This window comes from Pseudophryne corroboree, chromosome 4, assembly GCF_028390025.1.
Source record: "Pseudophryne corroboree isolate aPseCor3 chromosome 4, aPseCor3.hap2, whole genome shotgun sequence".
NCBI lineage: Eukaryota > Metazoa > Chordata > Amphibia > Anura > Myobatrachidae > Pseudophryne > Pseudophryne corroboree.
Window position 1 is genome coordinate 397,912,773 of NC_086447.1, and position 25,936 is coordinate 397,938,708.

Sequence of the window (25,936 nt, forward strand, 5' to 3'; positions counted from 1 at the left end):
CATAAACTTTTTCTTTGTATCAAGGTCTAGAAGAAACTGAATTGCCTGATTTGGAATTTCTCCTGACAATGACGCATATTGTTTTTGTTGACTTGGACAACTGGCCACAATTTTTTACTCGTCTACCAGGGCACTTAAATCAGGGAATATTTATATGGGGATTTCAAGGTGAGATTTTAAATGATACATTTTCATAGCTCTGGTTCTTCAACAGCAGTTAGTTTAGGTAGCTCTGCATTACCTTGCAAGGTTGTTGTGAAAATGAAGTTGGAGTTTGGGTAAAAAAAAATGTGTTCCTATGTAGTGTGTGAAGTTAAGTTAGTGGATATTTGAGTTTGGTATTTACTGACATATTTATCTACTGTAGCTCATCTGCACACTCACTGCTGAACTACAAATTTAGGACTTAGTCCTGCTACTGCAGTGCAAGTACTTCATACTCAGAACTAAGTTCTATAAATTCCTCCTTTCAGTTGTATTCATATTTTCTATATGTAAACTATAATCCAAACACCCAGGAACTGTTATACTAGGACTCTTGTTAATGATAGGGGTCCCAGTATGTTAAGTCCCCTTTACCTTGAAGCTTTGCATATTTGATAGAAGTACTAGTAAATAAGATACTGTTCCCTAGGTGTGCTACAGATATACGTGTGCATTGACAATATACATTCCTTTTTATTGCCGCCTGGTGTGATTGTTATCAATATTTCTCTGACGTCCTAGTGGATGCTGGGACTCCGGAAGGACCATGGGGAACAGCGGCTCCGCAGGAGACAGGGCACAAAATAAAAGCTTAAGGATCAGGTGGTGTGCACTGGCTCCTCCCCCTATGACCCTCCTCCAAGCCTCAGTTAGATTTTTGTGCCCGGCCGAGAAGGGTGCAATCTAGGTGGCTCTCCTGAGCTGCTTAGAATAAAAGTTTAGTTTAGGTTTTTTTATTTTCAGTGAGTCCTGCTGGCAACAGGCTCACTGCATCGTGGGACTAAGGGGAGAAGAAACGGACTCACCTGAGTGCAGAGTGGATCGGGTTTCTTAGGCTACTGGACATTAGCTCCAGAGGGACGATCACAGGTTCAGCCTGGATGGGTCACCGGAGCCGCGCCGCCGTCCCCCTTACAGAGCCAGAAGAGACGAAGAGGTCCGGTGAAATCGGCGGCAGAAGACATCCTGTCTTCAGTCTAAGGTAGCGCACAGCACCGCAGCTGTGCGCCATTGCTCTCAGCACACTTCACACTCCGGTCACTGAGGGTACAGGGCGCTGGGGGGGAGCGCCCAGAAACGCAATATAACAATATACCTTAGGTGGCAAAAAGAATACATCACATATAGCTCCTGGGCTATATGGATGTATTTTAATCCCCTGCCATTTTTACACAAAAAAGCGGGAGATAAGGACGTCGTGAAGGGGCGGAGCCTATCTCCTCAGCACACAAGCGCCATTTTCCCTCACAGCTCCGCTGGAAGGACGGCTCCCTGACTCTCCCCTGCAGTCCTGCTTCAGAATCAGGGTAAAAAAGAGAAGGGGGGGCATTTTTGGCAGCAAATAACGATAATAACAGCAGCTATAAGGGAATAACACTTATATAAGGTTATCCCTGTATATATATATAGCGCTGGGTGTGTGCTGGCAGACTCTCCCTCTGTCTCTCCAAAGGGCTAAGTGGGGTCCTGTCCTCTATCAGAGCATTCCCGGTGTGTGTGCTGTGTGTCGGTACGCGTGTGTCGACATGTATGAGGAGGAAAATGATGTGGAGGCGGAGCAGTTGCCTGTGTTGGTGATGTCACCCCCTAGGGAGTCGACACCTGACTGGATGATTGTATTTAAACAATTAAGTGATAATGTCAGCAATTTGCAAAAAACTGTTGACGACATGAGACAGCCGGCAAATCAATTAGTGCCTGTCCAGGCATCTCAGACACCGTCAGGGGCGCTAAAACGCCCGTTACCTCAGTGGGTCGACACAGACCCTGACACAGATACTGAGTCTAGTGTCGACGGTGACGAGACAAACGTAATGTTCAGTAGGGCCACACGTTACATGATCACGGCAATGAAAGAGGCATTGAACCTTTCTGACACTACAAGTACCACAAAGAAGGATATTATGTGGGGTGAGAAAAAACTACCAATAGTTTTTCCTGAGTCAGAGGAAATAAATGAGGTATGTGAAAAAGCGTGGGTTTCCCCCGATAAAAAACAGCTAATTTCTAAAAAATTATTAGCATTATATCCCTTCCCGCCAGAGGTTAGGGCGCGTTGGGAAACACCCCCTAGGTTCACACGTTTATCTAAACAAGTAGCGTTACCGTCTCCTGATACGGCCACCCTCAAAGAACCAGCTGATAGAAGGCTGGAAAATATCCTAAAAAGTATATACACACATACTGGTGTTATACTGCGACCAGCAATCGCCTCAGCCTGGATGTGCAGTGCTGGAGTCGCATGGTCGGATTCCCTGACTGAGAATATTGATACCCTGGATAGGGACAATATTTTGTTAACTATAGAACATTTAAAGGATGCATTACTATATATGCGTGATGCACAGAGGGATATTTGCACCCTGGCATCAAGAGTAAGTGCTATGTCCATCTCTGCCAGAAGAGCGTTATGGACGCGACAGTGGTCAGGGGATGCGGATTCCAAACGGCACATGGAAGTATTGCCGTATAAAGGGGAGGAGTTATTTGGGGCTGGTCTATCGGACCTGGTGGCCACGGCAACGGCTGGAAAATCCACCTTTTTACCCCAGGTCACTCCACATCAGCAGAAAAAGACACCGTCTTTTCAAACTCAGTCCTTTCGTTCCCATAAGTACAAGCGAGCAAAAGGCCACTCTTTTCTGCCCCGGGGCAGAGGAAGAGGAAAAAGACTGCACCATGCAGCCGCTTCACAGGAGCAGAAGCCCTCCCCTGCTTCTGCCAAGTCTTCAGCATGACGCTGGGGCTTTACAAGCAGACTCAGATATGGTGGGGGCCCGTCTCAAGAATTTTAACGCGCAGTGGGCTCACTCGCAAGTGGATCCCTGGATTCTACAGGTAGTATCGCAAGGGTACAAACTGGAATTCGAGGCGTTTCCCCCTCGTCGGTTCCTGAAGTCTGCTTTACCAAAGTCTCCCTCCGACAGGGAGGCAGTTTTGGAAGCCATTCACAAGCTGTATTCCCAGCAGGTGATAATCAAGGTACCCCTCCTGCAACAAGGAAAGGGGTATTATTCCACGCTGTTTGTGGTACCGAAGCCGGACGGCTCGGTGAGACCAATTTTAAATCTGAAATCCTTGAACACTTACATAAAAAGGTTCAAATTCAAGATGGAGTCACTCAGAGCAGTGATAGCGAACCTGGAAGAAGGGGACTATATGGTGTCTCTGGACATCAAAGATGCTTATCTCCACGTCCCAATATACCCTTCTCACCAAGGGTACCTCAGGTTTGTAGTACAAAACTGTCATTATCAGTTTCAGACGCTGCCGTTTGGATTGTCCACGGCACCTCGGGTCTTTACCAAGGTAATGGCCGAAATGATGATTCTTCTACGAAGAAAAGGCATTTTAATTATCCCTTACTTGGACGATCTCCTGATAAGGGCAAGATCCAGGGAACAGTTAGAAGTCGGAGTAGCACTATCTCAGGTAGTGTTACGTCAGCACGGGTGGATTCTAAATATTCCAAAATCGCAGCTGATTCCAACGACACGTCTACTGTTCCTAGGAATGATTCTGGACACAGTCCAGAAGAAGGTGTTTCTCCCGGAGGAGAAGGCCAGGGAGTTATCCGAGCTAGTCAGGAACCTCCTAAAACCAGGCCAGGTCTCAGTGCATCAGTGCACGAGGGTCCTGGGAAAAATGGTGGCTTCTTACGAAGCGATTCCATTCGGAAGATTCCATGCAAGAACATTTCAGTGGGATCTACTGGACAAATGGTCCGGATCGCATCTGCAGATGCATCAGAGGATAACCCTGTCGCCAAGGACAAGGGTGTCTCTCCTGTGGTGGCTGCAGAGTGCTCATCTACTAGAGGGCCGCAGATTTGGCATTCAGGATTGGATCCTGGTAACCACGGATGCCAGCCTGAGAGGCTGGGGAGCAGTCACACAGGGAAGGAATTTCCAGGGCTTGTGGTCAAGCATGGAAACATCTCTTCATATAAACATTCTGGAACTAAGGGCCATTTACAATGCCCTAAGTCAAGCAAAACCTCTGCTTCAGGGTCAGGCGGTGTTGATCCAATCGGACAACATCACGTCAGTCGCCCACGTAAACAGACAGGGCGGCACGAGAAGCAGGAGGGCAATGGCAGAAGCTGCAAGGATTCTTCGCTGGGCGGAAAATCATGTGATAGCACTGTCAGCAGTGTTCATTCCGGGAGTGGACAACTGGGAAGCAGACTTCCTCAGCAGACACGACCTTCACCCGGGAGAGTGGGGACTTCACCCAGAAGTCTTCCACCTGATTGTAAACCGTTGGGAAAACCAAAGGTGGACATGATGGCGTCACGTCTAAACAAAAAACTGGACAGATATTGCGCCAGGTCAAGGGACCCTCAGGCAATAGCAGTGGACGCTCTGGTAACGCCGTGGGTGTACCAGTCAGTGTATGTGTTCCCTCCTCTGCCTCTCATACCAAAAGTACTGAGAATCATAAGAAGGAGAGGAGTAAGAACTATACTCGTGGTCCCGGATTGGCCAAGAAGGACTTGGTACCCGGAACTTCAAGAGATGCTCACGGACGAACCGTGGCCTCTACCTCTAAGACAGGACCTGATACTGCAGGGGCCTTGTCTGTTTCAAGACTTACCGCGGCTGCGTTTGACGGCATGGCGGTTGAACGCCGGATCCTGAGGGAAAAAAGCATTCCAGAAGAAGTCATTCCTACTCTGGTCAAAGCCAGGAAGGACGTAACCGCAAAACATTATCACCGCATTTGGCGTAAATATGTTGCGTGGTGTGAGGCCAAGAGGGCCCCTACAGAGGAATTTCAACTGGGTCGTTTCCTTCATTTCCTGCAAACTGGACTGTCTATGGGCCTAAAATTAGGGTCCATTAAGGTTCAAATTTCGGCCCTGTCGATTTTCTTCCAAAAAGAACTGGCTTCAGTACCTGAAGTTCAGACATTTGTAAAAGGGGTGCTGCACATACAGCCTCCTTTTGTGCCTCCAGTGGCACCTTGGGATCTCAATGTGGTGTTGAGTTTTCTAAAGTCACATTGGTTTGAACCACTTTCCACTGTGGACTTAAAATATCTCACATGGAAGGTGTCGATGCTGTTAGCCTTGGCTTCAGCCAGGCGTGTGTCAGAATTGGCGGCTTTATCATATAAAAGCCCTTACTTAATTTTTCATTCTGACAGGGCGGAATTGAGGACTCGTCCTCAATTTCTACCTAAGGTGGTTTCTGCATTTCACATGAACCAACCTATTGTGGTACCTGCGGCTACCAGGGACTTAGAGGACTCTAAGTTGCTTGACGTTGTCAGGGCCTTGAAAATATATGTTTCCAGGACGGCTGGAGTCAGAAAATCTGACTCGCTGTTTATCCTGTATGCACCTAACAAACTGGGTGCTCCTGCTTCTAAGCAGACGATTGCTCGTTGGATTTGTAGTACAATTCAGCTTGCACATTCTGTGGCAGGATTGCCACAGCCAAAATCAGTAAAAGCCCATTCCACAAGGAAAGTGGGCTCATCTTGGGCGGCTGCCCGAGGGGTCTCGGCTTTACAACTTTGCCGAGCAGCTACTTGGTCAGGGGCAAACACGTTTGCTAAATTCTACAAATTTGATACCCTGGCTGAGGAGGACCTGGAGTTCTCTCATTCGGTGCTGCAGAGTCATCCGCACTCTCCCGCCCGTTTGGGAGCTTTGGTATAATCCCCATGGTCCTTCCGGAGTCCCAGCATCCACTAGGACGTCAGAGAAAATAAGATTTTACTTACCGATAAATCTATTTCTCATAGTCCGTAGTGGATGCTGGGCGCCCATCCCTAGTGCGGATTGTCTGCAATACTTGTATATAGTTATTGTTACAAAAATTCGGGTTATTATTGTTGTGAGCCATCTTTTCAGAGGCTCCCTTGCGTTTATCATACTGTTCACTGGGTTCAGATCACAAGTTGTACGGTGTGATTGGTGTGGCTGGTATGAGTCTTACCCGGGATTCAATATCCTTCCTTATTATGTACGCTCGTCCGGGCACAGTATCCTAACTGAGGCTTGGAGGAGGGTCATAGGGGGAGGAGCCAGTGCACACCACCTGATCCTTAAGCTTTTATTTTATGCCCTGTCTCCTGCGGAGCCGCTGTTCCCCATGGTCCTTCCGGAGTCCCAGCATCCACTACGGACTATGAGAAATAGATTTATCGGTAAGTAAAATCTTATTTTTCCATGATGTTGGTTTTTTTTTCTGTTTGTAGGAGGGAAGAATATTTGGAAGCCTCCAATTAACTGCAAGATTTTTATGCATCTTTCTTATACTGGCTGCTTCTTCCTTCATCCTCGTTGCTGTGATCGGAAAGATGCCGCAGACTTTGCCATATGCATGCATGTAAGATATAGCTGCATATAACCATTGCTTAAAACTCCTGGTAGAGTAATTTATACCCATTAATACTACTAGGCCTAAGCCTTCTCCAGCATGTAATGCTTTATTTCCTGCAGTACATGTTTTAGATCTACTATACATTCTCTTTCAAAATTGTCCTCTTGTGAAACTCTGCATTTTTGTAGATGTGTTGGATACAGTCTTGTAAAGTGTAGCACTCCATTTTTAAATTCTTGTGAACATATTTTTCTTTGATTTACTGAAATGGCCTAGCGTCATGAAGTAAAGTACATATTAATGAGTTTACATGTTTTCTTTTATGCCAGTAATTTAACATAGTCCAGTTTGTCAACATAGCACAAGTTGCTTGCACGTCAAAGTGAAAGGAAATGCTCCGAATACAGGGCCTGATTAAGGTCCCTAAGAAAGTGGGCTGCATGTCGCAAAATACTGATTTTGACCCGTACTGTGCACGTGCAGTACAGGTCCTGCATTGTTGAATGCACTATGGCTGCAGACTGTCAGTGATCCACAGTCTTCTGCTATTTGGGAGCGTTTCCCAAAATGCTGACGTGTTTTCTCCATTTCTTTTTCATCCACTAGGGGTCACTGGAGTACTCCTGGGATATGGATGGGGCGTTAGTAGGGATAGGCACATTTAAATATTTAAATTAGTAACCCTCCTCCCCCTCCATACTTCCAAGATGCCTCAGGTTTTTTTAGCCTCACTAGGGAAAGGCACGTTCTTGAAGCACTCCATACTTTAAATTTTTATTAAAAAAAATTATTTTTACAATAACAGTCCCTTCCCAGCTTACTGAGAAGCTTGGGTCCGAGTCTGTGTGCTGCTGATGTGCAGCAAAGGCTTGTCGGTGCTCAAACAGAGGAGCGCCGCCATAGACCTTATTCAGCATTGGCTGATTTCAGCCTTGGCTGCAAGGTGCTGGACAGAGCTTGCAGAGAAGCCCCGTCAGAGCCTCCACATCCCGCCAGAGGTAAGGAGCGGGCGGTCAGCTCACGCTGCCGCTGCTCCATTGGGCCGGTTTGTTGCTGTGGTTAGCGGGGTGGTCAGCTCATGCTGCCGCCCCTCCATGTGTGGGAATGTTATGTTTCTCTAACGTCCAAATGGATACTGAGGTGGCGGTGGCATACATAAACCAACAAGGGGAACAAGAAGCAGAGCAGCGATGCGAGAAGTGTCAAAAATCCTCCTTTGGGCAAAGGCCAATGCAAGGGCCATCTCAGCCATATTAATTCCAGGAGTGGACTAATGGGAAGCAGACTTCCTCAGCAGACACGACCTCCATTCGGGGGTATGGGGGTCTACATCCCCAGGTGTTTCAGCGCTTAATTCACCGGTGGGGCTGTCCACAGATAGACCTGATGGCTTCTCGTCTCAGCAAGAAGCTATGCAACTACTGTTCCAGAATGAGGTTTTCCCAGACGGTAGTAGTGGACGCGCTGACGATGCCTTGGCCGTACCAGTTTGTGTATCTGTTCCCTTCTCCACCGCTCATCCCAATAGTTCTCAAAAGACTACGAAGGGAAAGCGTTCTAGCAATTCTAATTGCCCCGGATTGGCCTCGACAGGCGTGGTACTCGGACCTCCTAACCATGGCTCCGGAGGATCCCTGGCCTCTACCGCTTCAAAAGGATCTTCAACAAGGTCCGCTCATCTATCCAGACTTACAGCGGCTACGTTTGATGGCTTGGCAGTTGAGAGGGAGATTCTGGCAAGAAAGTCTTCCCTCCAGGGTTATTTCCACCCTGATCCATGCAAGGAAGATGGCGACGTCCAAACATTATCATCGTATCTGGAAGAAGTATGTTTCCTGGTGTGAAAGTAGAAAGGTGTCTCCCATGGAGTTTAGAATCTGTCGTTTTCTACTTTTCCTGCAAGCGGGAGTGGATCTGGGCCTATCAAATTACAGATTTCAGCACTTTCTATTTTCTTCCAGAAGCAACTCGCCTTATTGCCGGAAGTACAAACTTTCCTTAAAGGTGTTCTTCATATGCATCCGCCCTTTGTAACCCCCACAGCTCCGTGGGATCTCAGTGTGGTTCTATCCTTTCTTCAATCTAACTGGTTTGAACCCTTACCTAGGGTGGAGTTAAAATTTCTCACCTGGAAGACGGTGATGTTATTGGCATTGGCATCTGCCTGACAGGTCTCTGATTTAGGGGCCTTATCCTGTAAGAGCACTTATTTGATTTTTCATGAAGACAGTGGAAGGAACTTAGGACCCGTGCTCAATTTTTCCCTAAAGTGGCGTCAGCTTTTCATGTGATCCAACCTATTGTGGTTCCAGTGTTGTCTGATGCTTCCGTTGGTCCTGAGTCCTTGGATGTGATCAGGGCTCTGAAGATTTATATCAAAAGGATGGCCCATCATCGGAGATCTGACTCTCTGTTTGTCCTTTATTCCTTTACGACGCCTCCAAGATTGGTCGGCCGGCTTCTAAGCAAACTATTGCTCACTGGCTCCGGTTGACTACTCCTTCGCCAGCTCTGCCTTTGTCAACATCTATTCAGTTCCACTCGACGAGGTCTGTGAGTTCTTCCTGGGCGGTTGCCCGGGGTGTCTCAGCCTTACAATTGTGCCGAGCCGCAACTTGTTCTGGATCGAACACGTCTGTTAAATTCTATAGGTTCGACACCTTGGCCGGTTTTACAGGGGTCTCTGCACTCTCCCACCCATTTGAGAGCTTTGGGACTTCCCCATGGTACTAAAGTACAGAACCCCAGTATCCACTAAGACGTTAGAGAAAATAGGAATTTAATACCTACCGGTAATTCCTTTTCTCGTAGTCCATAGTGGATACTGGGCGCCCGCCTCAGTGTTTCAATCCTGCTTGCCTGTGTAAGTATTTGGTTGGCTCGCCGTTGCGGTCCCAGTTTGTTGCCTTGCTATCCTGGTTCTGTTCTGGATAGCGCCCTCCATTCGGTTATGGTTGTGTGTTGGCTTGATTCCTCACCTCTGTTGTATTATTCCTTCTCTCGTGGTATGTCCGTCTCCTCGGGCACAGTTTCCTAGACTGAGTCTCATAGGAAGGGCATAGAGAGGAGGAGCTATCACACACATACACACACTAAAGGTTTTTAAAGTGCCAGGCTCCAGTGGACGCGATCTATACCCCATGGTACTATAAAGTTCAGAACCCCAGTATCCACTACGGACTATGAGAAAAGGAATTACTGGCAGGTATTAAATTCCTATATTTTTTTACACTGCCCCGCGCCCGCTCCGCAGCTACAGCTGCGGTAAGATCACACTGCTGCCTCTAGCCACCGTCACACCTCCACAGCTTCAGCCGCGGTCATATCACTGATCCGCTTGCCGCCTGTCACCGATCCACTGATCCCGATCTGCGGTTAGCTCAAAAGGGTAGATTACCGCTGCTTATTGTACACTGTGGGGGAAGAGGGGGGGGTGGAAAGACATCAGCTAGTCGGGGCTTCCTACGCGCAGGACAGGGCTGCGGCTCACATGCAAACTAAAGCCGTGGGGTAGATGCAATGGCAGTCCCTAGTCCATTGATTCACTTCAATATAAGGGGAAGTGGCCATGGTTATAAAGGCTGAAACAGGTTTTTAAGCCTAGGATAAGAGTGTTTTATGTAGTTACATATGTTTTAGACCTATTGCAAAGTCTAATGTATATATGTTAAAGAATAAAAAAAGCACATGCTGTGACGCCATTTTATAATGACTTCTTGCTTCCTCCTGCAGGAATTTGGTGTCTGTCCTACAACACACAGCCACTGGAGGGAGCAGGGGTGTTAGTAGGAATTTCTTTGAAGCACAAATTTAAGAACTCCGTGTGTACAAAGTGCAGTGCACTCGGTCTTATACACACTTCATTTATTTAGAGTCATGAGGTCTGGTGATACTTAATTACTGTCTGTCTGTGTGCATGATGACTGCTAAAGCTAATGCAAAATCTAAGAAGCTGCTTGTCTGCGATAACTGTGAAAATGTTACGTGATGTAACTTCCACTTGCATAGTGTGTCTTGCAAATACGGGTCCAAATAAGGACCTCTGTCCTGATCCTCCTTTGGCGATGATGGCAGGTGCGATGACTAATTTGAAGTCAGAGTTGTCCGCTGCATGAAAAGTACGTGAGGCGGCTAAGTCTGATTCAAGGTTAATGCCGTCTGAGCAGCCAGTTTGGGCTCAGGATATTTCTAGATCTTTGCAGGGTATACAAAAGTCCATGAATAGTTCATTTCCTAAGAGAGGTTATCTCAAACCACTAACCATCGTCAGGAAACGAAGCAAGCTGACAAAATCAGTGGCATGATGGGCTTCCAGCCCACCTCGGATCTTTAGTTGTGGGAGCACGCCTTCAAACGTTTTACTTGGCGTGCTTTCAGACATCCACAGATGGGTGGGTCTGCAATATACACTGCTCAAAAAAATAAAGGGAACACTAAAATAACACATCCTAGATCTGAATGAATAAAATATTCTAATTAAATAGTTTGTTCTTTACATAGTTGAATGTGCTGACAACAAAATCACTCAAAAATTATCAATGGAAATCAAATTTATTAACCCATGGAGGTCTGGATTTGGAGTCACCCTCAAAATTAAAGTGGAAAAACACACTACAGGCTGATCCAACTTTGATGTAATGTCCTTAAAACAAGCCAAAATGAGGCTCAGTAGTGTCTGTGGCCTCCTCGTGCCTGTATGACCTCCCTACAACGCCTGGGCATGCTCCTGATGAGGTGGCGGATGGTCTCCTGAGGGATCCCCTCCCAGACCTGGACTAAAGCATCCGCCAACTCCTCTACAGTCTGCGGTGCAACGTGGCATTGGTGGATGGAGCGAGACATGATGTCCCAGATGTGCTCAATTGGATTCAGGTCTGGGGAACGGGCGGGCCAGTCCATAGCATCAATGCCTTCGTCTTGCAGGAACTGCTGACACACTCTAGCCACATGAGGTCTAGCATTGTCTTGCATTAGGAGGAACCCAGGGCCAACCGCACCAGCATATGGTCTCACAAGGGGTCTGAGGATCTCATCTCGGTACCTAATGGCAGTCAGGCTACCTCTGGCGAGCACATGGAGGGGTGTGCGGCCCCCCAAAGAAATGCCATCCCACACCATTACTGACCCACTGCCAAACCGGTCATGCTGGAGGATGTTGCAGGCAGCAGAACGTTCTACTTGGCGTCTCCAGACTCTGTCACGTCTGTCACATGTGCTCAGTAAGAACCTGCTTTCATCTGTGAAGAGCACAGGGCGCCAGTGGCGAATTTGCCAATCTTGGTGTTCTCTGGCAAATGCCAAACGTCCTGCATGGTGTTGGGCTGTAAGCACAACCGCCGCCTGTGGGCGTCGGGCCCTCATACCACCCTCATGGAGTCTGTTTCTGATCGTTTGAGTATACACATGCACATTTGTAGCTTGCTGGAGGTCATTTTGCAGGGCACTGGCAGTGCTCCTCCTGTTCCTCCTTGCACAAAGGCGGAGGTAGCGGTCCTGCTGCTGGGTTGTTGCCCTCCTACGGCCTCCTCCACGTCTCCTGATGTTTCCTGGTAGCACCTCCATGCTCTGGACACTACGCTGACAGACACAGCAAACCTTCTTGCCACAGCTCGCATTGATGTGCCATCCTGGATGAGCTGCACTACCTGAGCCACTTGTGTGGGTTGTAGGGAGGTCATACAGGCACGTGGAGGCCACACACACTACTGAGCCTCATTTTGACTTGTTTTGAGGACATTACATCAAAGTTGGATCAGCCTGTAGTGTGTTTTTCCACTTTAATTTTGAGGGTGACTCTAAATCCAGACCTCCATGGGTTAATAAATTTGATTTCCATTTATAATTTTTGTGTGATTTTGTTGTCAGCACATTCAACTATGTAAAGAACAAAGTATTTAATAAGAATATTTCATTCATTCAGATCTAGGATGTGTTATTTTAGTGTTCCCTTTATTTTTTTGAGCAGTGTAGTAACATAGTTAATGAGGTTGAAAAGAGGCAAAATGCCCATCGGGTTCAACCTGTACTCTGTATTAAGAAGTGCACATTATAATGCACCAGCCGAAGTAATGGTTTCATACCAATTAGTAACTATATTTTGTATCACTCCCATATACTTAATGTCAGTATATTAAATGCTGTAGCCTTGGATTCTTTTTTCAGCTGTCCAATTGGACAGATGGATAAGCTTTTTTCAGCTTATCCATCTGTCCAATCCGTTTTTAAATGCATTTAAAGAGTCCACCATTATTACCTTCTCCGGCAGGGAGTTCCAAATCCTTATTGCCCTTACGGTGAAGAACCCTTTCCTACGTTTTGTACGGAATTTTCTCTCCTCTAGCCTCAGTGAGTGCCCACATGTCTTATACAGAGTTCTATTAATAAACAAATTCCCTGCTAACTCTTTGTATTGACCCTTTACATATTTGAAGATATTAATAATGTTGTCTCCTCTTTTCAAGGGAATACATATTTAACCTAGAAAGCCTTTCCTCATACTCCAGTGTCTCTAACCCTTTAATCAGTTTAGTAGCTCGCCTTTGAACTCTTTCGAGCTCCCAGATTCTTTTTTATAATATGGTGGCCAAAATTGAACACAATATTCAAGATGTGGACGTACCAATGATTTATACAGAGGCAGGATTACATCCTCGTCCCTTGTCTCAATAAGCCGTTTTATGCACGCAAGGACTTTACTTGCCGTCTCTGCTGTATTTTGACATTGTGTACTGTTATTAAGCCTACTATTTATGAGCACCCCCAAATCTTTTTCCACTACTGTTACCCCTATTTCTCTATCGTCCTAGTGGATGCTGGGGTTCCTGAAAGGACCATGGGGAATAGCGGCTCCGCAGGAGACAGGGCACAAAAGTAAAGCTTTCCGATCAGGTGGTGTGCACTGGCTCCTCCCCCTATGACCCTCCTCCAAGCCAGTTAGATTTTTGTGCCCGGCCGAGAAGGGTGCAATCTAGGTGGCTCTCCTAAAGAGCTGCTTAGAAAAGTTTAGCTTAGGTTTTTTACTTTACAGTGAGTCCTGCTGGCAACAGGATCACTGCAACGAGGGACTTAGGGGAGAAGAAGTGAACTCACCTGCGTGCAGGATGGATTGGCTTCTTGGCTACTGGACATCAGCTCCAGAGGGACGATCACAGGTACAGCCTGGATGGTCACCGGAGCCTTGCCGCCGGCCCCCTTGCAGATGCTGAAGTAAGAAGAGGTCCAGAATTGGCGGCAGAAGACTCCTCAGTCTTCTAAAGGTAGCGCACAGCACTGCAGCTGTGCGCCATTTTCCTCTCAGCACACTTCACACGGCAGTCACTGAGGGTGCAGGGCGCTGGGAGGGGGGCGCCCTGGGAGGCAAATGAATACCTATTTTGGCTAAAAATACCTCACATATAGCCTCCGGAGGCTATATGGAGATATTTAACCCCTGCCAGAATCCGTTAAGAGCGGGAGACGAGGCCGCCGAAAAAGGGGCGGGGCCTATCTCCTCAGCACACAGCGCCATTTTCCCTCACAGAATGGCTGGAGGGAAGGCTCCCAGGCTCTCCCCTGCACTGCACTACAGAAACAGGGTTAAAACAGAGGGGGGGGCACTAATTTGGCGTTAGAAATATATAAAAAATGCTATAAGGGAAAACACTTATATAAGGTTGTCCCTATATAATTATAGCGTTTTTGGTGTGTGCTGGCAAACTCTCCCTCTGTCTCTCCAAAGGGCTAGTGGGTCCTGTCCTCTATCAGAGCATTCCCTGTGTGTGTGCTGTGTGTCGGTACGTGTGTGTCGACATGTAGGAGGACGATGTTGGTGAGGAGGCGGAGCAATTGCCTGTAATGGTGATGTCACTCTCTAGGGAGTCGACACCGGAATGGATGGCTTATTTAGGGAATTACGTGATAATGTCAACACGCTGCAAGGTCGGTTGACGACATGAGACGGCCGACAAACAATTAGTACCGGTCCAGACGTCTCAAAAACACCGTCAGGGGTTTTTAAAACGCCCGTTTACTTTAGTCGGTCGACACAGACACAGACAGGGACACTGAATCCAGTGTCGACGGTGAATAAACAAACGTATTCCTTATTAGGGCCACACGTTAAAGGCAATGAAGGAGGTGTTACATATTTCTGATACTACAAGTACCACAAAAGAGGGTATTATGTGGGATGTGAAAAAACTACCATAGTTTTTCCTGAATCAGATAAATTAAATAAAGTGTGTGATGATGCGTGGGTTCCCCCCGATAGAAAATTATGGGCGGTATACCCTTTCCCGCCAGAAGTTAGGGCGCGTTGGGAAACACCCCTTAGGGTGGATAAGGCGCTCACACGCTTATCAAAACAAGTGGCGGTACCGTCTATAGATAGGGCCGTCCTCAAGGACCAGCTGACAGGAGGCTGGAAAATATCATAAAAAGTATATACACACATACTGGTGTTATACTGCGACCAGCGATCGCCTCAGCCTGGATGTGCAGAGCTGGGGTGGCTTGGTCGGATTCCCTGACTAAAAATATTGATACCCTTGACAGGGACAGTATTTTATTGACTATAGAGCATTTAAAGGATGCATTTCTATATATGCGAGATGCACAGAGAGATATTTGCACTCTGGCATCAAGAGTAAATGCGATGTCCATAACTGCCAGAAGATGTTATGGACACGACAGTGGTCAGGTGATGCAGATTCCAAACGGCACAAAGGTGTATTGCCGTATAAAGGAAGAGGAGTTATTTGGGGTCGGTCCATCGGATCTGGTGGCCACGGCAACTGCTGGAAAATCCACCGTTTTTACCCTAAGTCACATCTCTGCAGAAAAAGACACCGTCTTTTCAGCCTCAGTCCTTTCGTCCCTATAAGATCATATCTGCCCAGGGATAGAGGAAAGGGAAGAAGACTGCAGCAGGCAGCCCATTCCCAGGAACAGAAGCGTTCCACTGCTTCTGACAAGTTCTCAGCATGGCGCTGAGACCGTACAGGACCCCTGGATCCTACAAGTAGTATCCCAGGGGTACAGATTGGAATGTCGAGACGTTTCCCCTTCGCAGGCTCCTGAAGTCTGCTTTACCAAGGTCTCCCTCCGACAAGGAGGCAGTATGGGAAAAAATTCACAAGCTGTATTCCCAGCAGGTGATAATTAAATTACCCCTCCTACTACAAGAAAAGGGGTATTATTCCACACTATATTGTGGTACTGAAGCCAGAAGGCTAGGTGAGACTTATTCTAAAAAATTTTTTGAACACTTACAAAGGTTCAAATCAAGATGGAGTCACTCAGAGCAGTGATAACGAACCAGGAAGAAGGGGACTATATAGTGTCCCGGGACATCAGGGATGCTTACCTCTATGTCCCAAATTTGCGTTTCTCACTAAGGGTACCTCAGGTTCGTGGTGCAGAACTGTCACTATCAGTTTCAGACGCTGCCGTTTGGATTGTCCACGGCACCCCGGGTCTTTACCAAGGTAATGGCCGAAATGATGATTCTTCTTCGAAGAAAAGGCGTCTTAATTATCCCTTACTTGGACGATCTCCTGATAAGGGCATAGTCCAGGGAACAGTTGGAGGTCGGAGTAGCACTATCTAGGATACTGCTACAACAGCACGGGTGGATTCTAAATATTCCAAAATCGCAGCTGATCCCGACGACACGTCTGCTGTGCCTAGGGATGATTCTGGACACAGTCCAGAAAAAGGTGTTTCTCCCGGAAGAGAAAGCCAGGGAGTTATCCGAGCTAGTCAGGAACCTCCTAAAAACAGTGCATCATTGCACAAGGGTCCTGGTAAAAATGGTGGCTTCCTACGAAGCAATTCCATTCGGCAGATTTCACGCAAGAACTTTTCAGTGGGATCTGCTGGACAAATGGTCCGGATCGCATCTTCAGATGCATCAGCGGATAACCCTATATCCAAGGACAAGGGTGTCTCTCCTGTGGTGGTTATAGAGTGCTCATCTTCTAGAGGGCCGCAGATTCGGCATTCAGGATTGGATGCTGGTGACCACGGAGCCCAGCCCGAGAGGCTGGGGAGCAGTCACACAAGGAAAAAATTTCCAGGGAGTGTGATCAAGTCTGGAGACTTTTCTCCACATAAATATACTGGAGCTAAGGGTAAATTTATAATGCTCTAAGCTTAGCAAGACCTCTGCTTCAAGGTCAGCCGGTATTGATCCAGTGGGAAAAACATCACGGCAGTCGCCCACGTAAACAGACAGGGCGACACAAGAAGCAGGAGGGCAATGGCAAAAACTGCAAGGACTTTTCGCTGGGCGGAAAATCATGTGATAGCACTGTCAGCAGTGTTTCATCCCGGGAATGGAAACTGGGAAGCAGACTTCCTCAGCAGGCACGACCTCCACCCGGGAGAGTGGAAACTTCATCGGGAAGTTTTTTCCACATGATTGTAAACCGTTGGGAAATACCAAAGGTGGACATGATGGCGTCCCGTCTGAACAAAAAACGGGACAGGTATTGCGCCAGGTCAAGAGACCCTCAGGCAATAGCTGTGGACGTTCTGGTAACACCGTGGGTGTACCAGTCGGTGTATGTGTTCCCTCCTCTGCTTCTCATACCTAAGGTGCTGAGAATTATAAGACGTAGAGGAGTAAGAACTATACTCATGGCTCCGGATTGGCCAAGAAGGACTTGGTACCCGGAACTTCAAGAGATGCTTACAGAGGTCTTATGGCCTCTGCCGCTAAGAAGGGACTTGCTTCAGCAAGTACCATGTCTGTTCCAAGACTTACCGCAGCTGCGTTTTGTCGGCATGGCGGTGGAAAGCCGGATCCTAAGGGAAAAAGGCATTCCGGAAGAGGTCATTCCTACCCTGGTCAAAGCCAGAAAGGAGGTGACCGCACAACATTATCACCACATGTGGCGAAAATATGTTGCGTGGTGTGAGGCCAGGAAGGCCCCACAAAGAAATTTCAACTCGGTCGTTTCCTGCATTTCCTGCAAACAGGAGTGTCTATGGGCCTCAAATTGGGGTCCATTAAGGTTCAAATTTCGGCCCTGTCGATTTTCTTCCAGAAAGAATTGGCTTCAGTTCCTGAAGTCCAGAAGTTTGTCAAGGGAGTATTGCATATACAACCCCCTTTTGTGCCTCCAGTGGCACTGTGGGATCTCAACGTAGTTCTGGGATTCCTCAATTCACATTGGTTTAAAACCAGTCAAATCTGTGGATTTGAAGCATCTCACATGAAAAGTGACCATGCTCTTGGCCCTGGCCTGGACCAGGCGAGTGTCAAATTGGTGGTTTTTTCTCAAAAAAGCCCATATCTGTTTGTCCATTCGGACAGGGCAGAGCTGCGAGCTGCGGACTCGTCCCCAGTTCTCTCCCTAAGGTGGTGTCAGTGTTTCACCTGAACCAGCTTATTATGGTGCCTTGCACCTACTAGGGACTTGGAGGACTCCAAGTTGCTAGATGTTGTCAGGGCCCTGAAAATATGTTCCAGGACGGCTGGAGTCAGGAAAACTGACTTGCTGTTATCCTGTATGCACCCAACAAACTGGGTGCTCTTGCTTCTAAGCAGACTATTGCTAGTTGGATGTGTAATACAATTCAGCTTGCACATTCTGTGTGCAGGCCTGCCACAGCCAAAATATGTAAATGCCCATTCCACAAGGAAGGTGGGCTCATCTTGGGCGGCTGCCCGAGGGGTCTCGGCTTTACAACTTTGCCGAGCAGCTACTTGGTCAGGGGCAAACACGTTTGCTAAATTCTACAAATTTGATACCCTGGCTAAGGAGGACCTGGAGTTCTCTCATTCGGTGCTGCAGAGTCATCCGCACTCTCCCGCCCGTTTGGGAGCTTTGGTATAATCCCCATGGTCCTTTCAGGAACCCCAGCATCCACTAGGACGATAGAGAAAATAAGAATTTACTTACCGATAATTCTATTTCTCGGAGTCCGTAGTGGATGCTGGGCGCCCATCCCAAGTGCGGATTATCTGCAATACTTGTACATAGTTACAAAAATCGGGTTATTATTGTTGTGAGCCATCTTTTCAGAGGCTCCGCTGTTATCATACTGTTAACTGGGTTTAGATCACAAGTTGTACGGTGTGATTGGTGTGGCTGGTATGAGTCTTACCCGGGATTCAAAATTCCTCCCTTATTGTGTACGCTCGTCCGGGCACAATACCTAACTGGCTTGGAGGAGGGTCATAGGGGGAGGAGCCAGTGCACACCACCTGATCGGAAAGCTTTACTTTTGTGCCCTGTCTCCTGCGGAGCCGCTATTCCCCATGGTCCTTTCAGGAACCCCAGCATCCACTACGGACTCCGAGAAATAGAATTATCGGTAAGTAAATTCTTATTATTTTCCCCATTAAGTGAGTAGGATGCAAGTTTGTTTTTAATCCCAAAGTGCATAACTTTGCATTTTTCAATATTGAACTTCATTCTCCATTTAGACTCCCAGGTTTCAAGTTAAGTAAGTCATTCTGTAGAGACTCCACATCGATTTCTGAATTAATTACCTTACACAGTAGAGTATCATCTGCAAAGATTGACACTGTGCTTCCCAGGCCTATTCCTAGATCATTAATAAATATATTGAACAGTAGCGGGCCAAGTATGGACCCTTGTGGTACACGGCTGACCACTGGTGCCCAGCTGGAGAACATCCCATTGACCACTACTCGTTGTACCCTGTTATCCAGCCAATTACCTATCCATCCATTTAGTGTGCAAAGGTTACAAAATAGAGTTTGATAGTCTACCACCAAAGCTATTTTTCACTACTGGTCTGTCTGTGTCAGGAGACAAGAAGGCAGTTCTGCAGACCGCTATATTGTCTCTAGTAGATTCAGCAATTTTGATTCAGGTGCCAGTACATCAACAAGGTCAAGGTTTTTATTCCAATCTTTTTGTAGTACTAAAGCTGGACGGCTCAGTCAGACCGATATTGAACCTAAAGGGGCTCAATCAGTACGTCACTTACTACAGATTCAAGATGGAATTGCTGCTGTCAGTGATTACAGGTTTAGAACCAAAGGAATTAATGATTTTGCTGGATCTCAAGGATGCATACTTACACATCCCAATTTGGACATAGCATCAGTCGTACTTAAGATTGGCAGTACAGCAAAACCATGATCAGTTTCAGGCACTACCTTTTGGCCTCTCATCAGCACCTCGGGTATTCACAAAAGTGATGTCTGTGATGACTGCTCATCTTAGATCCTTGGGAGTGATATTAGTTCTGTACTTAGACAACCTACTCATCAAGACTTCGTCTCCACAAATGCCTTACTAACGTACAATGTCCTAGTTCAGCACGGTTGGATCGTCAACTTAAAAAAATCAAGCCTTGTCCCGTCTCAATGAATTCAATTTCTGGGAATGATTCTGGATACGGTAGGTCAACAAATTTACCTTTCAGAGGTGAAAGCACAAAGTATTTGTCATCTAGTGCAGTTAGTGCTCAAACCACAGACCGTCTCTGTGAACTTGTGCATTCGACTTTTAGAAAAGATGGTGGCGTCTTTCGAAGCACTCCAGTTCGGAAGATTTCACTCACGTCCTTTTCAGCTATATCTTCTCACACAATGGTCAGGGTCTCATCTACAAATTCATCAAATGGTGCGTTTGTCTACAAGGGCCAGATTTTCACTATTCTGGTGGCCCCAAAACAAAAATCTCACAGTGGGAAAGAGGTTCGGAGTCTGGAGTTGGATCATTCTGACGACGGATGCAAGTCTCCGAGGTTGGGGAGCAGTGGTTCTGCATGGTCAGTTTCAGGGTCTATGGTCAGACCGAGAAATGTCAATAAATGTCCTGGAACTCAGAGCAATTTACAACACTCTGCATCAGGCACTTCACATGCTCCGGTCTCAGACTGCTCAGGTTCAGTCAGACAACGCGTCGGCAGTCGCATACATCAACAAGCAAGGAGAGTCTCAAAGTTGCATGGCCATGCGAGAACTTTCTAGAATCCTGAATTGGGCCGAACATCACCAAGTGATTTTATCAGCTGTGTTCAATCCAAGAGTGGACAACTGGGAAGCATATTATCTCAGTTGTCAGGATTTTCATCCAGCTGAATGGTCTTTAAATCCAGAAGTGTTCCAGATGGTAGTCCAGGGGTGGGGTTACCCACAGGTGGATCTAATGGCATCTCAACAAAATCATCAGACACCCCAGTATGTGTCCAGAACAAGAGATCCACAGGCAGTGGCAGTGGATGCTCTCACAATAGCGTGGCCGTACAGCTACGTGTATCAATTTCCGCACTTGCGAAAGCGGATCAAAAAAGAGTCCATTGGCCTCGGTGAGCTTGGTACTCGGATCTCTGCAGTCTACTCGCAGACTATCAGTAGCCGCTCCCGCTATGTCAAGACCTTCTGCAACAGGGCCCGTTTCTTTACCCCAATTTAGTGCGGCTGCGTTTGACGGGGTGGCTTTTAAAACTGCTCTCTTACGACGAGAGGGCATTCCGGAGTCGGTTATACCAACCATGTTACCTGCTAGGAAGCCAGTTACAGCAGCTCATTATCACAGGATTTGGCGAGCTTATATTGGTTGGTGTGAATTTCTGAAGTTTCTGACATCCTCTTTCAAGTTATCCCGTCTTGTTAGTTTTACAGACTCGGTTAGATGGAGCACTATGTTTAGCGACACTAAAGGTGCAGGTATCTGCTTTATCAATTTTTTTTCAGCGCTGTTTGGCTCTTTTGCCAACAGTGCAAACTTTCCTGCAAGGTGTCCTTTGAGTTCAACTTCCGTTTATACCACCTACAGATCCATGAGACTTGAATCTAGTTTTAGACTTTATGCAGTCTCCGGAGCTGTACAAATTTCTCATCAACCTGGCCGCGTCTAAAATGGCTTTCCTACCTGTGTTCTCTTCTACATGGCCTCGGGCTTCCTTCTTTTGCCCCTCAGGGCATGGCCATGGGTCAAGCCTTTCCTGCAAAGTCCTCTAAGTCCAAAAGTAAACAGGTCTGGGGTGCTATGCGTCCAACCGTCAAGCTTGAGGATAAACCCTCAGCCTGACGGGGCAGGCCTCCTCTTGGGGGATACTAGGGTGGGAAGCAGTCTTCTTCATTCCGCCCATTCTTAGTGTACAATCACAACGGACGCCTGGGTACAGTAAGTGGTCTCCTACGGGTACGCTCTCTCCTTCCTGCAGCATCCTCCCAGACAATATTTTCATACCAGTCCTCTAGCAGACCCTGGCAAAGCCAAGGCTCTACGGACGGTTATTCACTCCAGAAACCCAATGTGTCTCATCGGCCCATACTCAATCTCAAGTTACTAAACAAATATCTCAAAGTGACCATGTTTCGTATGGAATCCCTCCGCTGCATTGTCCTGGCTATGCGGCCAGGGGACTTTATGATCTCACTGTATATACAGGACGCTTACCTACATGTACCTATAACGCGCTCTCATCAACAGTACCAACAGTTTGCTGTTCTACATCAGCCTTTCCAGTTTTAAGCTCTGGCCTTCGACCTTTTCATGGCCTCAAGGATATTTACCAAACTTATGGCGGTAATGGCTGCTAAGCTTCGTCGGCAGAGAATCTGAATACTTTAACCTGGATGACCTACTTATTCCGACACACTCTCTCCTGAGGTCCTCAGCCATCATTTCTAGGTGACCATAACATTCCTTCAGAGTCACGGTTAGCTGATCAACAGGAACAAGTCCTCCCTCGTCCCTTCTCAGAGGATGCTACATCTCTGAGCTTTGCTAGATGCATCTTCCTCCCTCTTGACAAGATAGCGACTCTACAGTTGTGAATATGCAAAATATTTCAGTCGCAGGGTATCCATTCAATGTAGACCCTGGGCTCCATGGTATCCACCTTCGACATGGCGGAATACGTTCAGTTCCACTTCATGCCTCTGCAATGTCTGATACTCACCGGGTGAAATGGACAATGCCAGATGATAGTACTCCCTCCGGATTTTCAGATGTCCCTCTTGTGGTGGTTGCAAACCTCCAACATGGATAGAGTTAGTTAATTCTTGATTCTGGACTGGGTCCTTCTCACTACAGACACAAGCCTCCACGGGTGGGTGGGGGGTTTAGGTGGTAGAGGCTGTCACCTGCAATCACACCTTTTCAAGGCTGTTGGACCCAGGCAGAAAGGGGTCTCCCAATCAACGTCCCGGAACTTTGGGTGGTTTATAGAGCTTTCATTCAGGTGCAGGACCTTCTTCAAGTTTATCCTGTCCAAGTCTGGTCAGACAATGCTCTGATATCTCTCCTTCCAAGGCTGCTTCACAAATTGAAGGAGGATGGCGGCACTGTGGTCTTAATTGCACCAGCATGGCCCAGGCGCCATTGGTTCACAGATCTTCAGAGTCTATCCATAGACATACCCTTTCCACTTCCACTATGACCAGACCTCATGTCACATGGTCCTTTCTACACCCAGACCTGGCTGGATTGCCTTTGACGGCGTGGCTATTAAGCCATCCCTCTTAAGGGATAAGGGATTCTTCCGTTGTGTGATTCAAACTATGCTCTGAGCTTGGAAGCCACATATCTATAACCACATATGGCATTCTTACTTTCAGTTGTGTGCTCCATGACACTATGATCCGCTGGTGTTTTAGATTTCTAGACTCATGGTCTTTCTCCAGGCGGGCCTTGGGATGGGCCTCTGCCTTGCTTCTCTTAAAGTACTAATCTCAGCTCTGCCTGTCAGGTTCCAGAGAAGAGTTGCTCAATTTCCAGATTTGCGTACCTTCCTTCAGGTGGTACTTCCCTCCAGTGGTTTTTGGGGATTTGACGTTGCTTATTTGTGCTTTGCAATAGCCTCCTTTTGAACCATTGGACTCTGTTCACATCAAATGGTTAACTGCTAAGACTTTTTCTTCTGGCAATCGCCTCGGCACGCAGGGTGTCTGACTTAATACACCACTTTCATGCCGCTTTCCATTTTTTATTTCTCTAGCATCCATAAGGGATATTGGGGAGTCTAGTATGATGAGGTATAGACGGGGTCCAAAGGAGCCCGTGCACTTTAAATTTCTTCACTGGGTGTGCTGGCTCCTCCCCTCTATGCCCTCTCCCACGGGCAGTTTAGAAAAAAGTGCCCTCAGGAGAGGATGCACATCTCTGAGCTCCAGAGAGTTTTCAATTTCTTTTTAATGTTTTTTTTTTTCCGTATGCTGTTTGGGCAACAGCATACCTACACTGTGGGAGTTAGGAGGGGGGACGGTCACTGGCCTTACGAGGCGCAGAGCCGCTTCCCCGCTGCAGGACCACCCTCCTGAGGGGTTGTTGTTCAGCGGCGCACTGCGCCTTGGCTGTCACAGCCGCAGCGCACCGCAGACCCCTAATACTACATGAAGGTGATATCTGTGGGGAGTACAAACCTGGGGCCCCGCTTGGGGGGTCCCACGGTTCACTGTGCGCCTGAACGCGGGCACAGCGTACAGGACCTTCCAGGGGCCAAGATCCCCCGTGTAGACTGGTTCACAGTTGCTTAGATTAGCACTTGTGATGATTTTAAGCTGAAAGAAGACTTTGCCAGTATAAATAACTATAGCTCCGGCGCCATTGGAGGGGGCGGAGTTATCGCAGAGCGGGATGCTCCTACATGGGGCCATCTGTACAGTCCTTCGGTCTCCCAGATTTCGATCTAAGGCCAGAAGTGCCTCCAATGTGACTAGAGGCACCAGAGGTAAGTCAAGAAAGCCTGTAAACACCAGCTCTCAGGAACAGACCACCATTTCTGCTTCCACTAAGGCCTCAGCATGACGATGTCCACCCACCTCGAGGTGGGAGCTCGACTGCGTCACTTCAGCTGCATCTGGGAGACTTCCTGCCAGGATACCTGGATCAGGGATCTCGTTTCTCAAGGCTACAAGCTGGAGTTCGATAGTGCTCCTCCCCAACAATTTTTCAAATCAAGCTTACCAGCTTTGGAAGATATGCAAGTTACGTTGCATCAGGCCATCCTAAAGGTGGTCCAGTCCCACGTCATTGTTCCAGTTCCAGTACCAATACCACAACGAGGCAAGGGTTATTACTCCAACCTGTTTGTGGTACCAAAACCGGACGGTTCGTTAAGGCCCATTTTGAATCTTATGTCCTTGAATCCTTACCTGAAGGTGTTCAAGTTCTAAATGGAATTCTTGCGAGCAGTGATTGCGGGCCTGGATAAACAGGAATTCATGTTTTTCTTAGATATCAAGGACACCTACCTCCATATTCCGATTTGTCCACCTCATCAGGCGTACCTGAGGTTTGCCCTGATGGCCAATCACTACCTTTCGGCCTATCCACAGCTCGGAGGGTGTTCACAAAGGTGATGGCAGAGATGATGTTCCAGCTCCGGGTCCAGGGAGTCAATATTGTCCCTTATCTGGATGATCTTCTGATCAAAGCAAGATCCAGGGAGCTTTTGTTGCTCCATATTGACCGCACTATCCAACTTCTGTCACGCCATGGGTGTATCCTCAACTTACAGAAGTCCCACCTTGAGCCGACTCGGCGGCTCCTGTTCCTGGGGATGTTGCTGGATACTGTGGTCAAGATGATGTTCCTACCAGAGGACAAGGTGAGAACCCTTCAGGAGATGGTCCGCATGGTGCTCCGACCTACTCGAGTGTCCATCCATCTTTGCATAAAATTGTTGGGAAAGATGGTCGCCTCATACGATGTGATCCAATATGGGAGGTTCCATGCCAGGACTTTTCAGCTGGATCTCCTGAGCAAATGATCCAGATCACATTTTCAGATGCACCGGATGATGCGGTTGTCGCCTCAAGCCAGGATTTCCCTCCTGTGGTGGCTGCAATCCTCTAATCTCCTGGAAGGCCGGAGTTTCGGGATTCAGGATTGGATCATCCTCACAACGGATGCGAGTCTGAGAGGATGGGGAGCTGTCACCCAAGGGCAGGTGGTCAGACCACGAAGCCCTCCTTCCGATCCACATTCTGGAACTTCGGGCAATCTGCAATGCTCTGCTTCAGGCCTCTCCTCTGCTCAAGGATCACGCGATCCAAGTAGAGTCGGACAACGCCACAGCGATGGCGTACATCAGTCGACAAGGAGGAACAAAAAGCAGAGCCTGCATGCGAGAGGTGTCAAAAATACTCCTCTGGCGGAATGCAAGAGCAATGTCTACAATCTTCATTCCGGGTGTGGACAACTGGGAAGCGGATTTCCTGAGTCGTCGCAATGTGCACCCGGGGGAGTGGGGTCTCCACCAGCAGGTGTTCCAACAGATCATCCACCGGTGGGGTTGCCCACAGATGCACATGATGGCTTCTCGTCTCAACAAGAAGCTTCATTGGTATTGCTCACAAACCAGGGACCCTCAGGCGAGGGCAGTAGATGCACTGACGTCGCCTTGGCCTTACCGGCTGGTCACCCTGTTTCCTCCGATTCCGTTGCTCCCAAGGGTGCTAAAGCAAATCAGGAATCAAGGCATCT

General features: G+C 47.6%; 1 protein-coding gene across 5 annotated transcripts in view; it reads left to right on the top strand.

Annotated features, from left to right (window-relative positions):
• ZNF451 (zinc finger protein 451) overlaps positions 1-25,936 on the top strand; it is a 319,768-nt gene that overhangs the window by 229,387 nt on the left and 64,445 nt on the right. For all 5 annotated transcript variants that reach the window (XM_063916733.1, XM_063916730.1, XM_063916734.1 and 2 more), the window contains 2 exons: positions 25-168; positions 6,412-6,542. In XM_063916733.1, the coding sequence (XP_063772803.1) occupies positions 25-168; positions 6,412-6,542 (275 nt within the window). The remainder of the gene's footprint in view (positions 1-24; positions 169-6,411; positions 6,543-25,936) is intronic.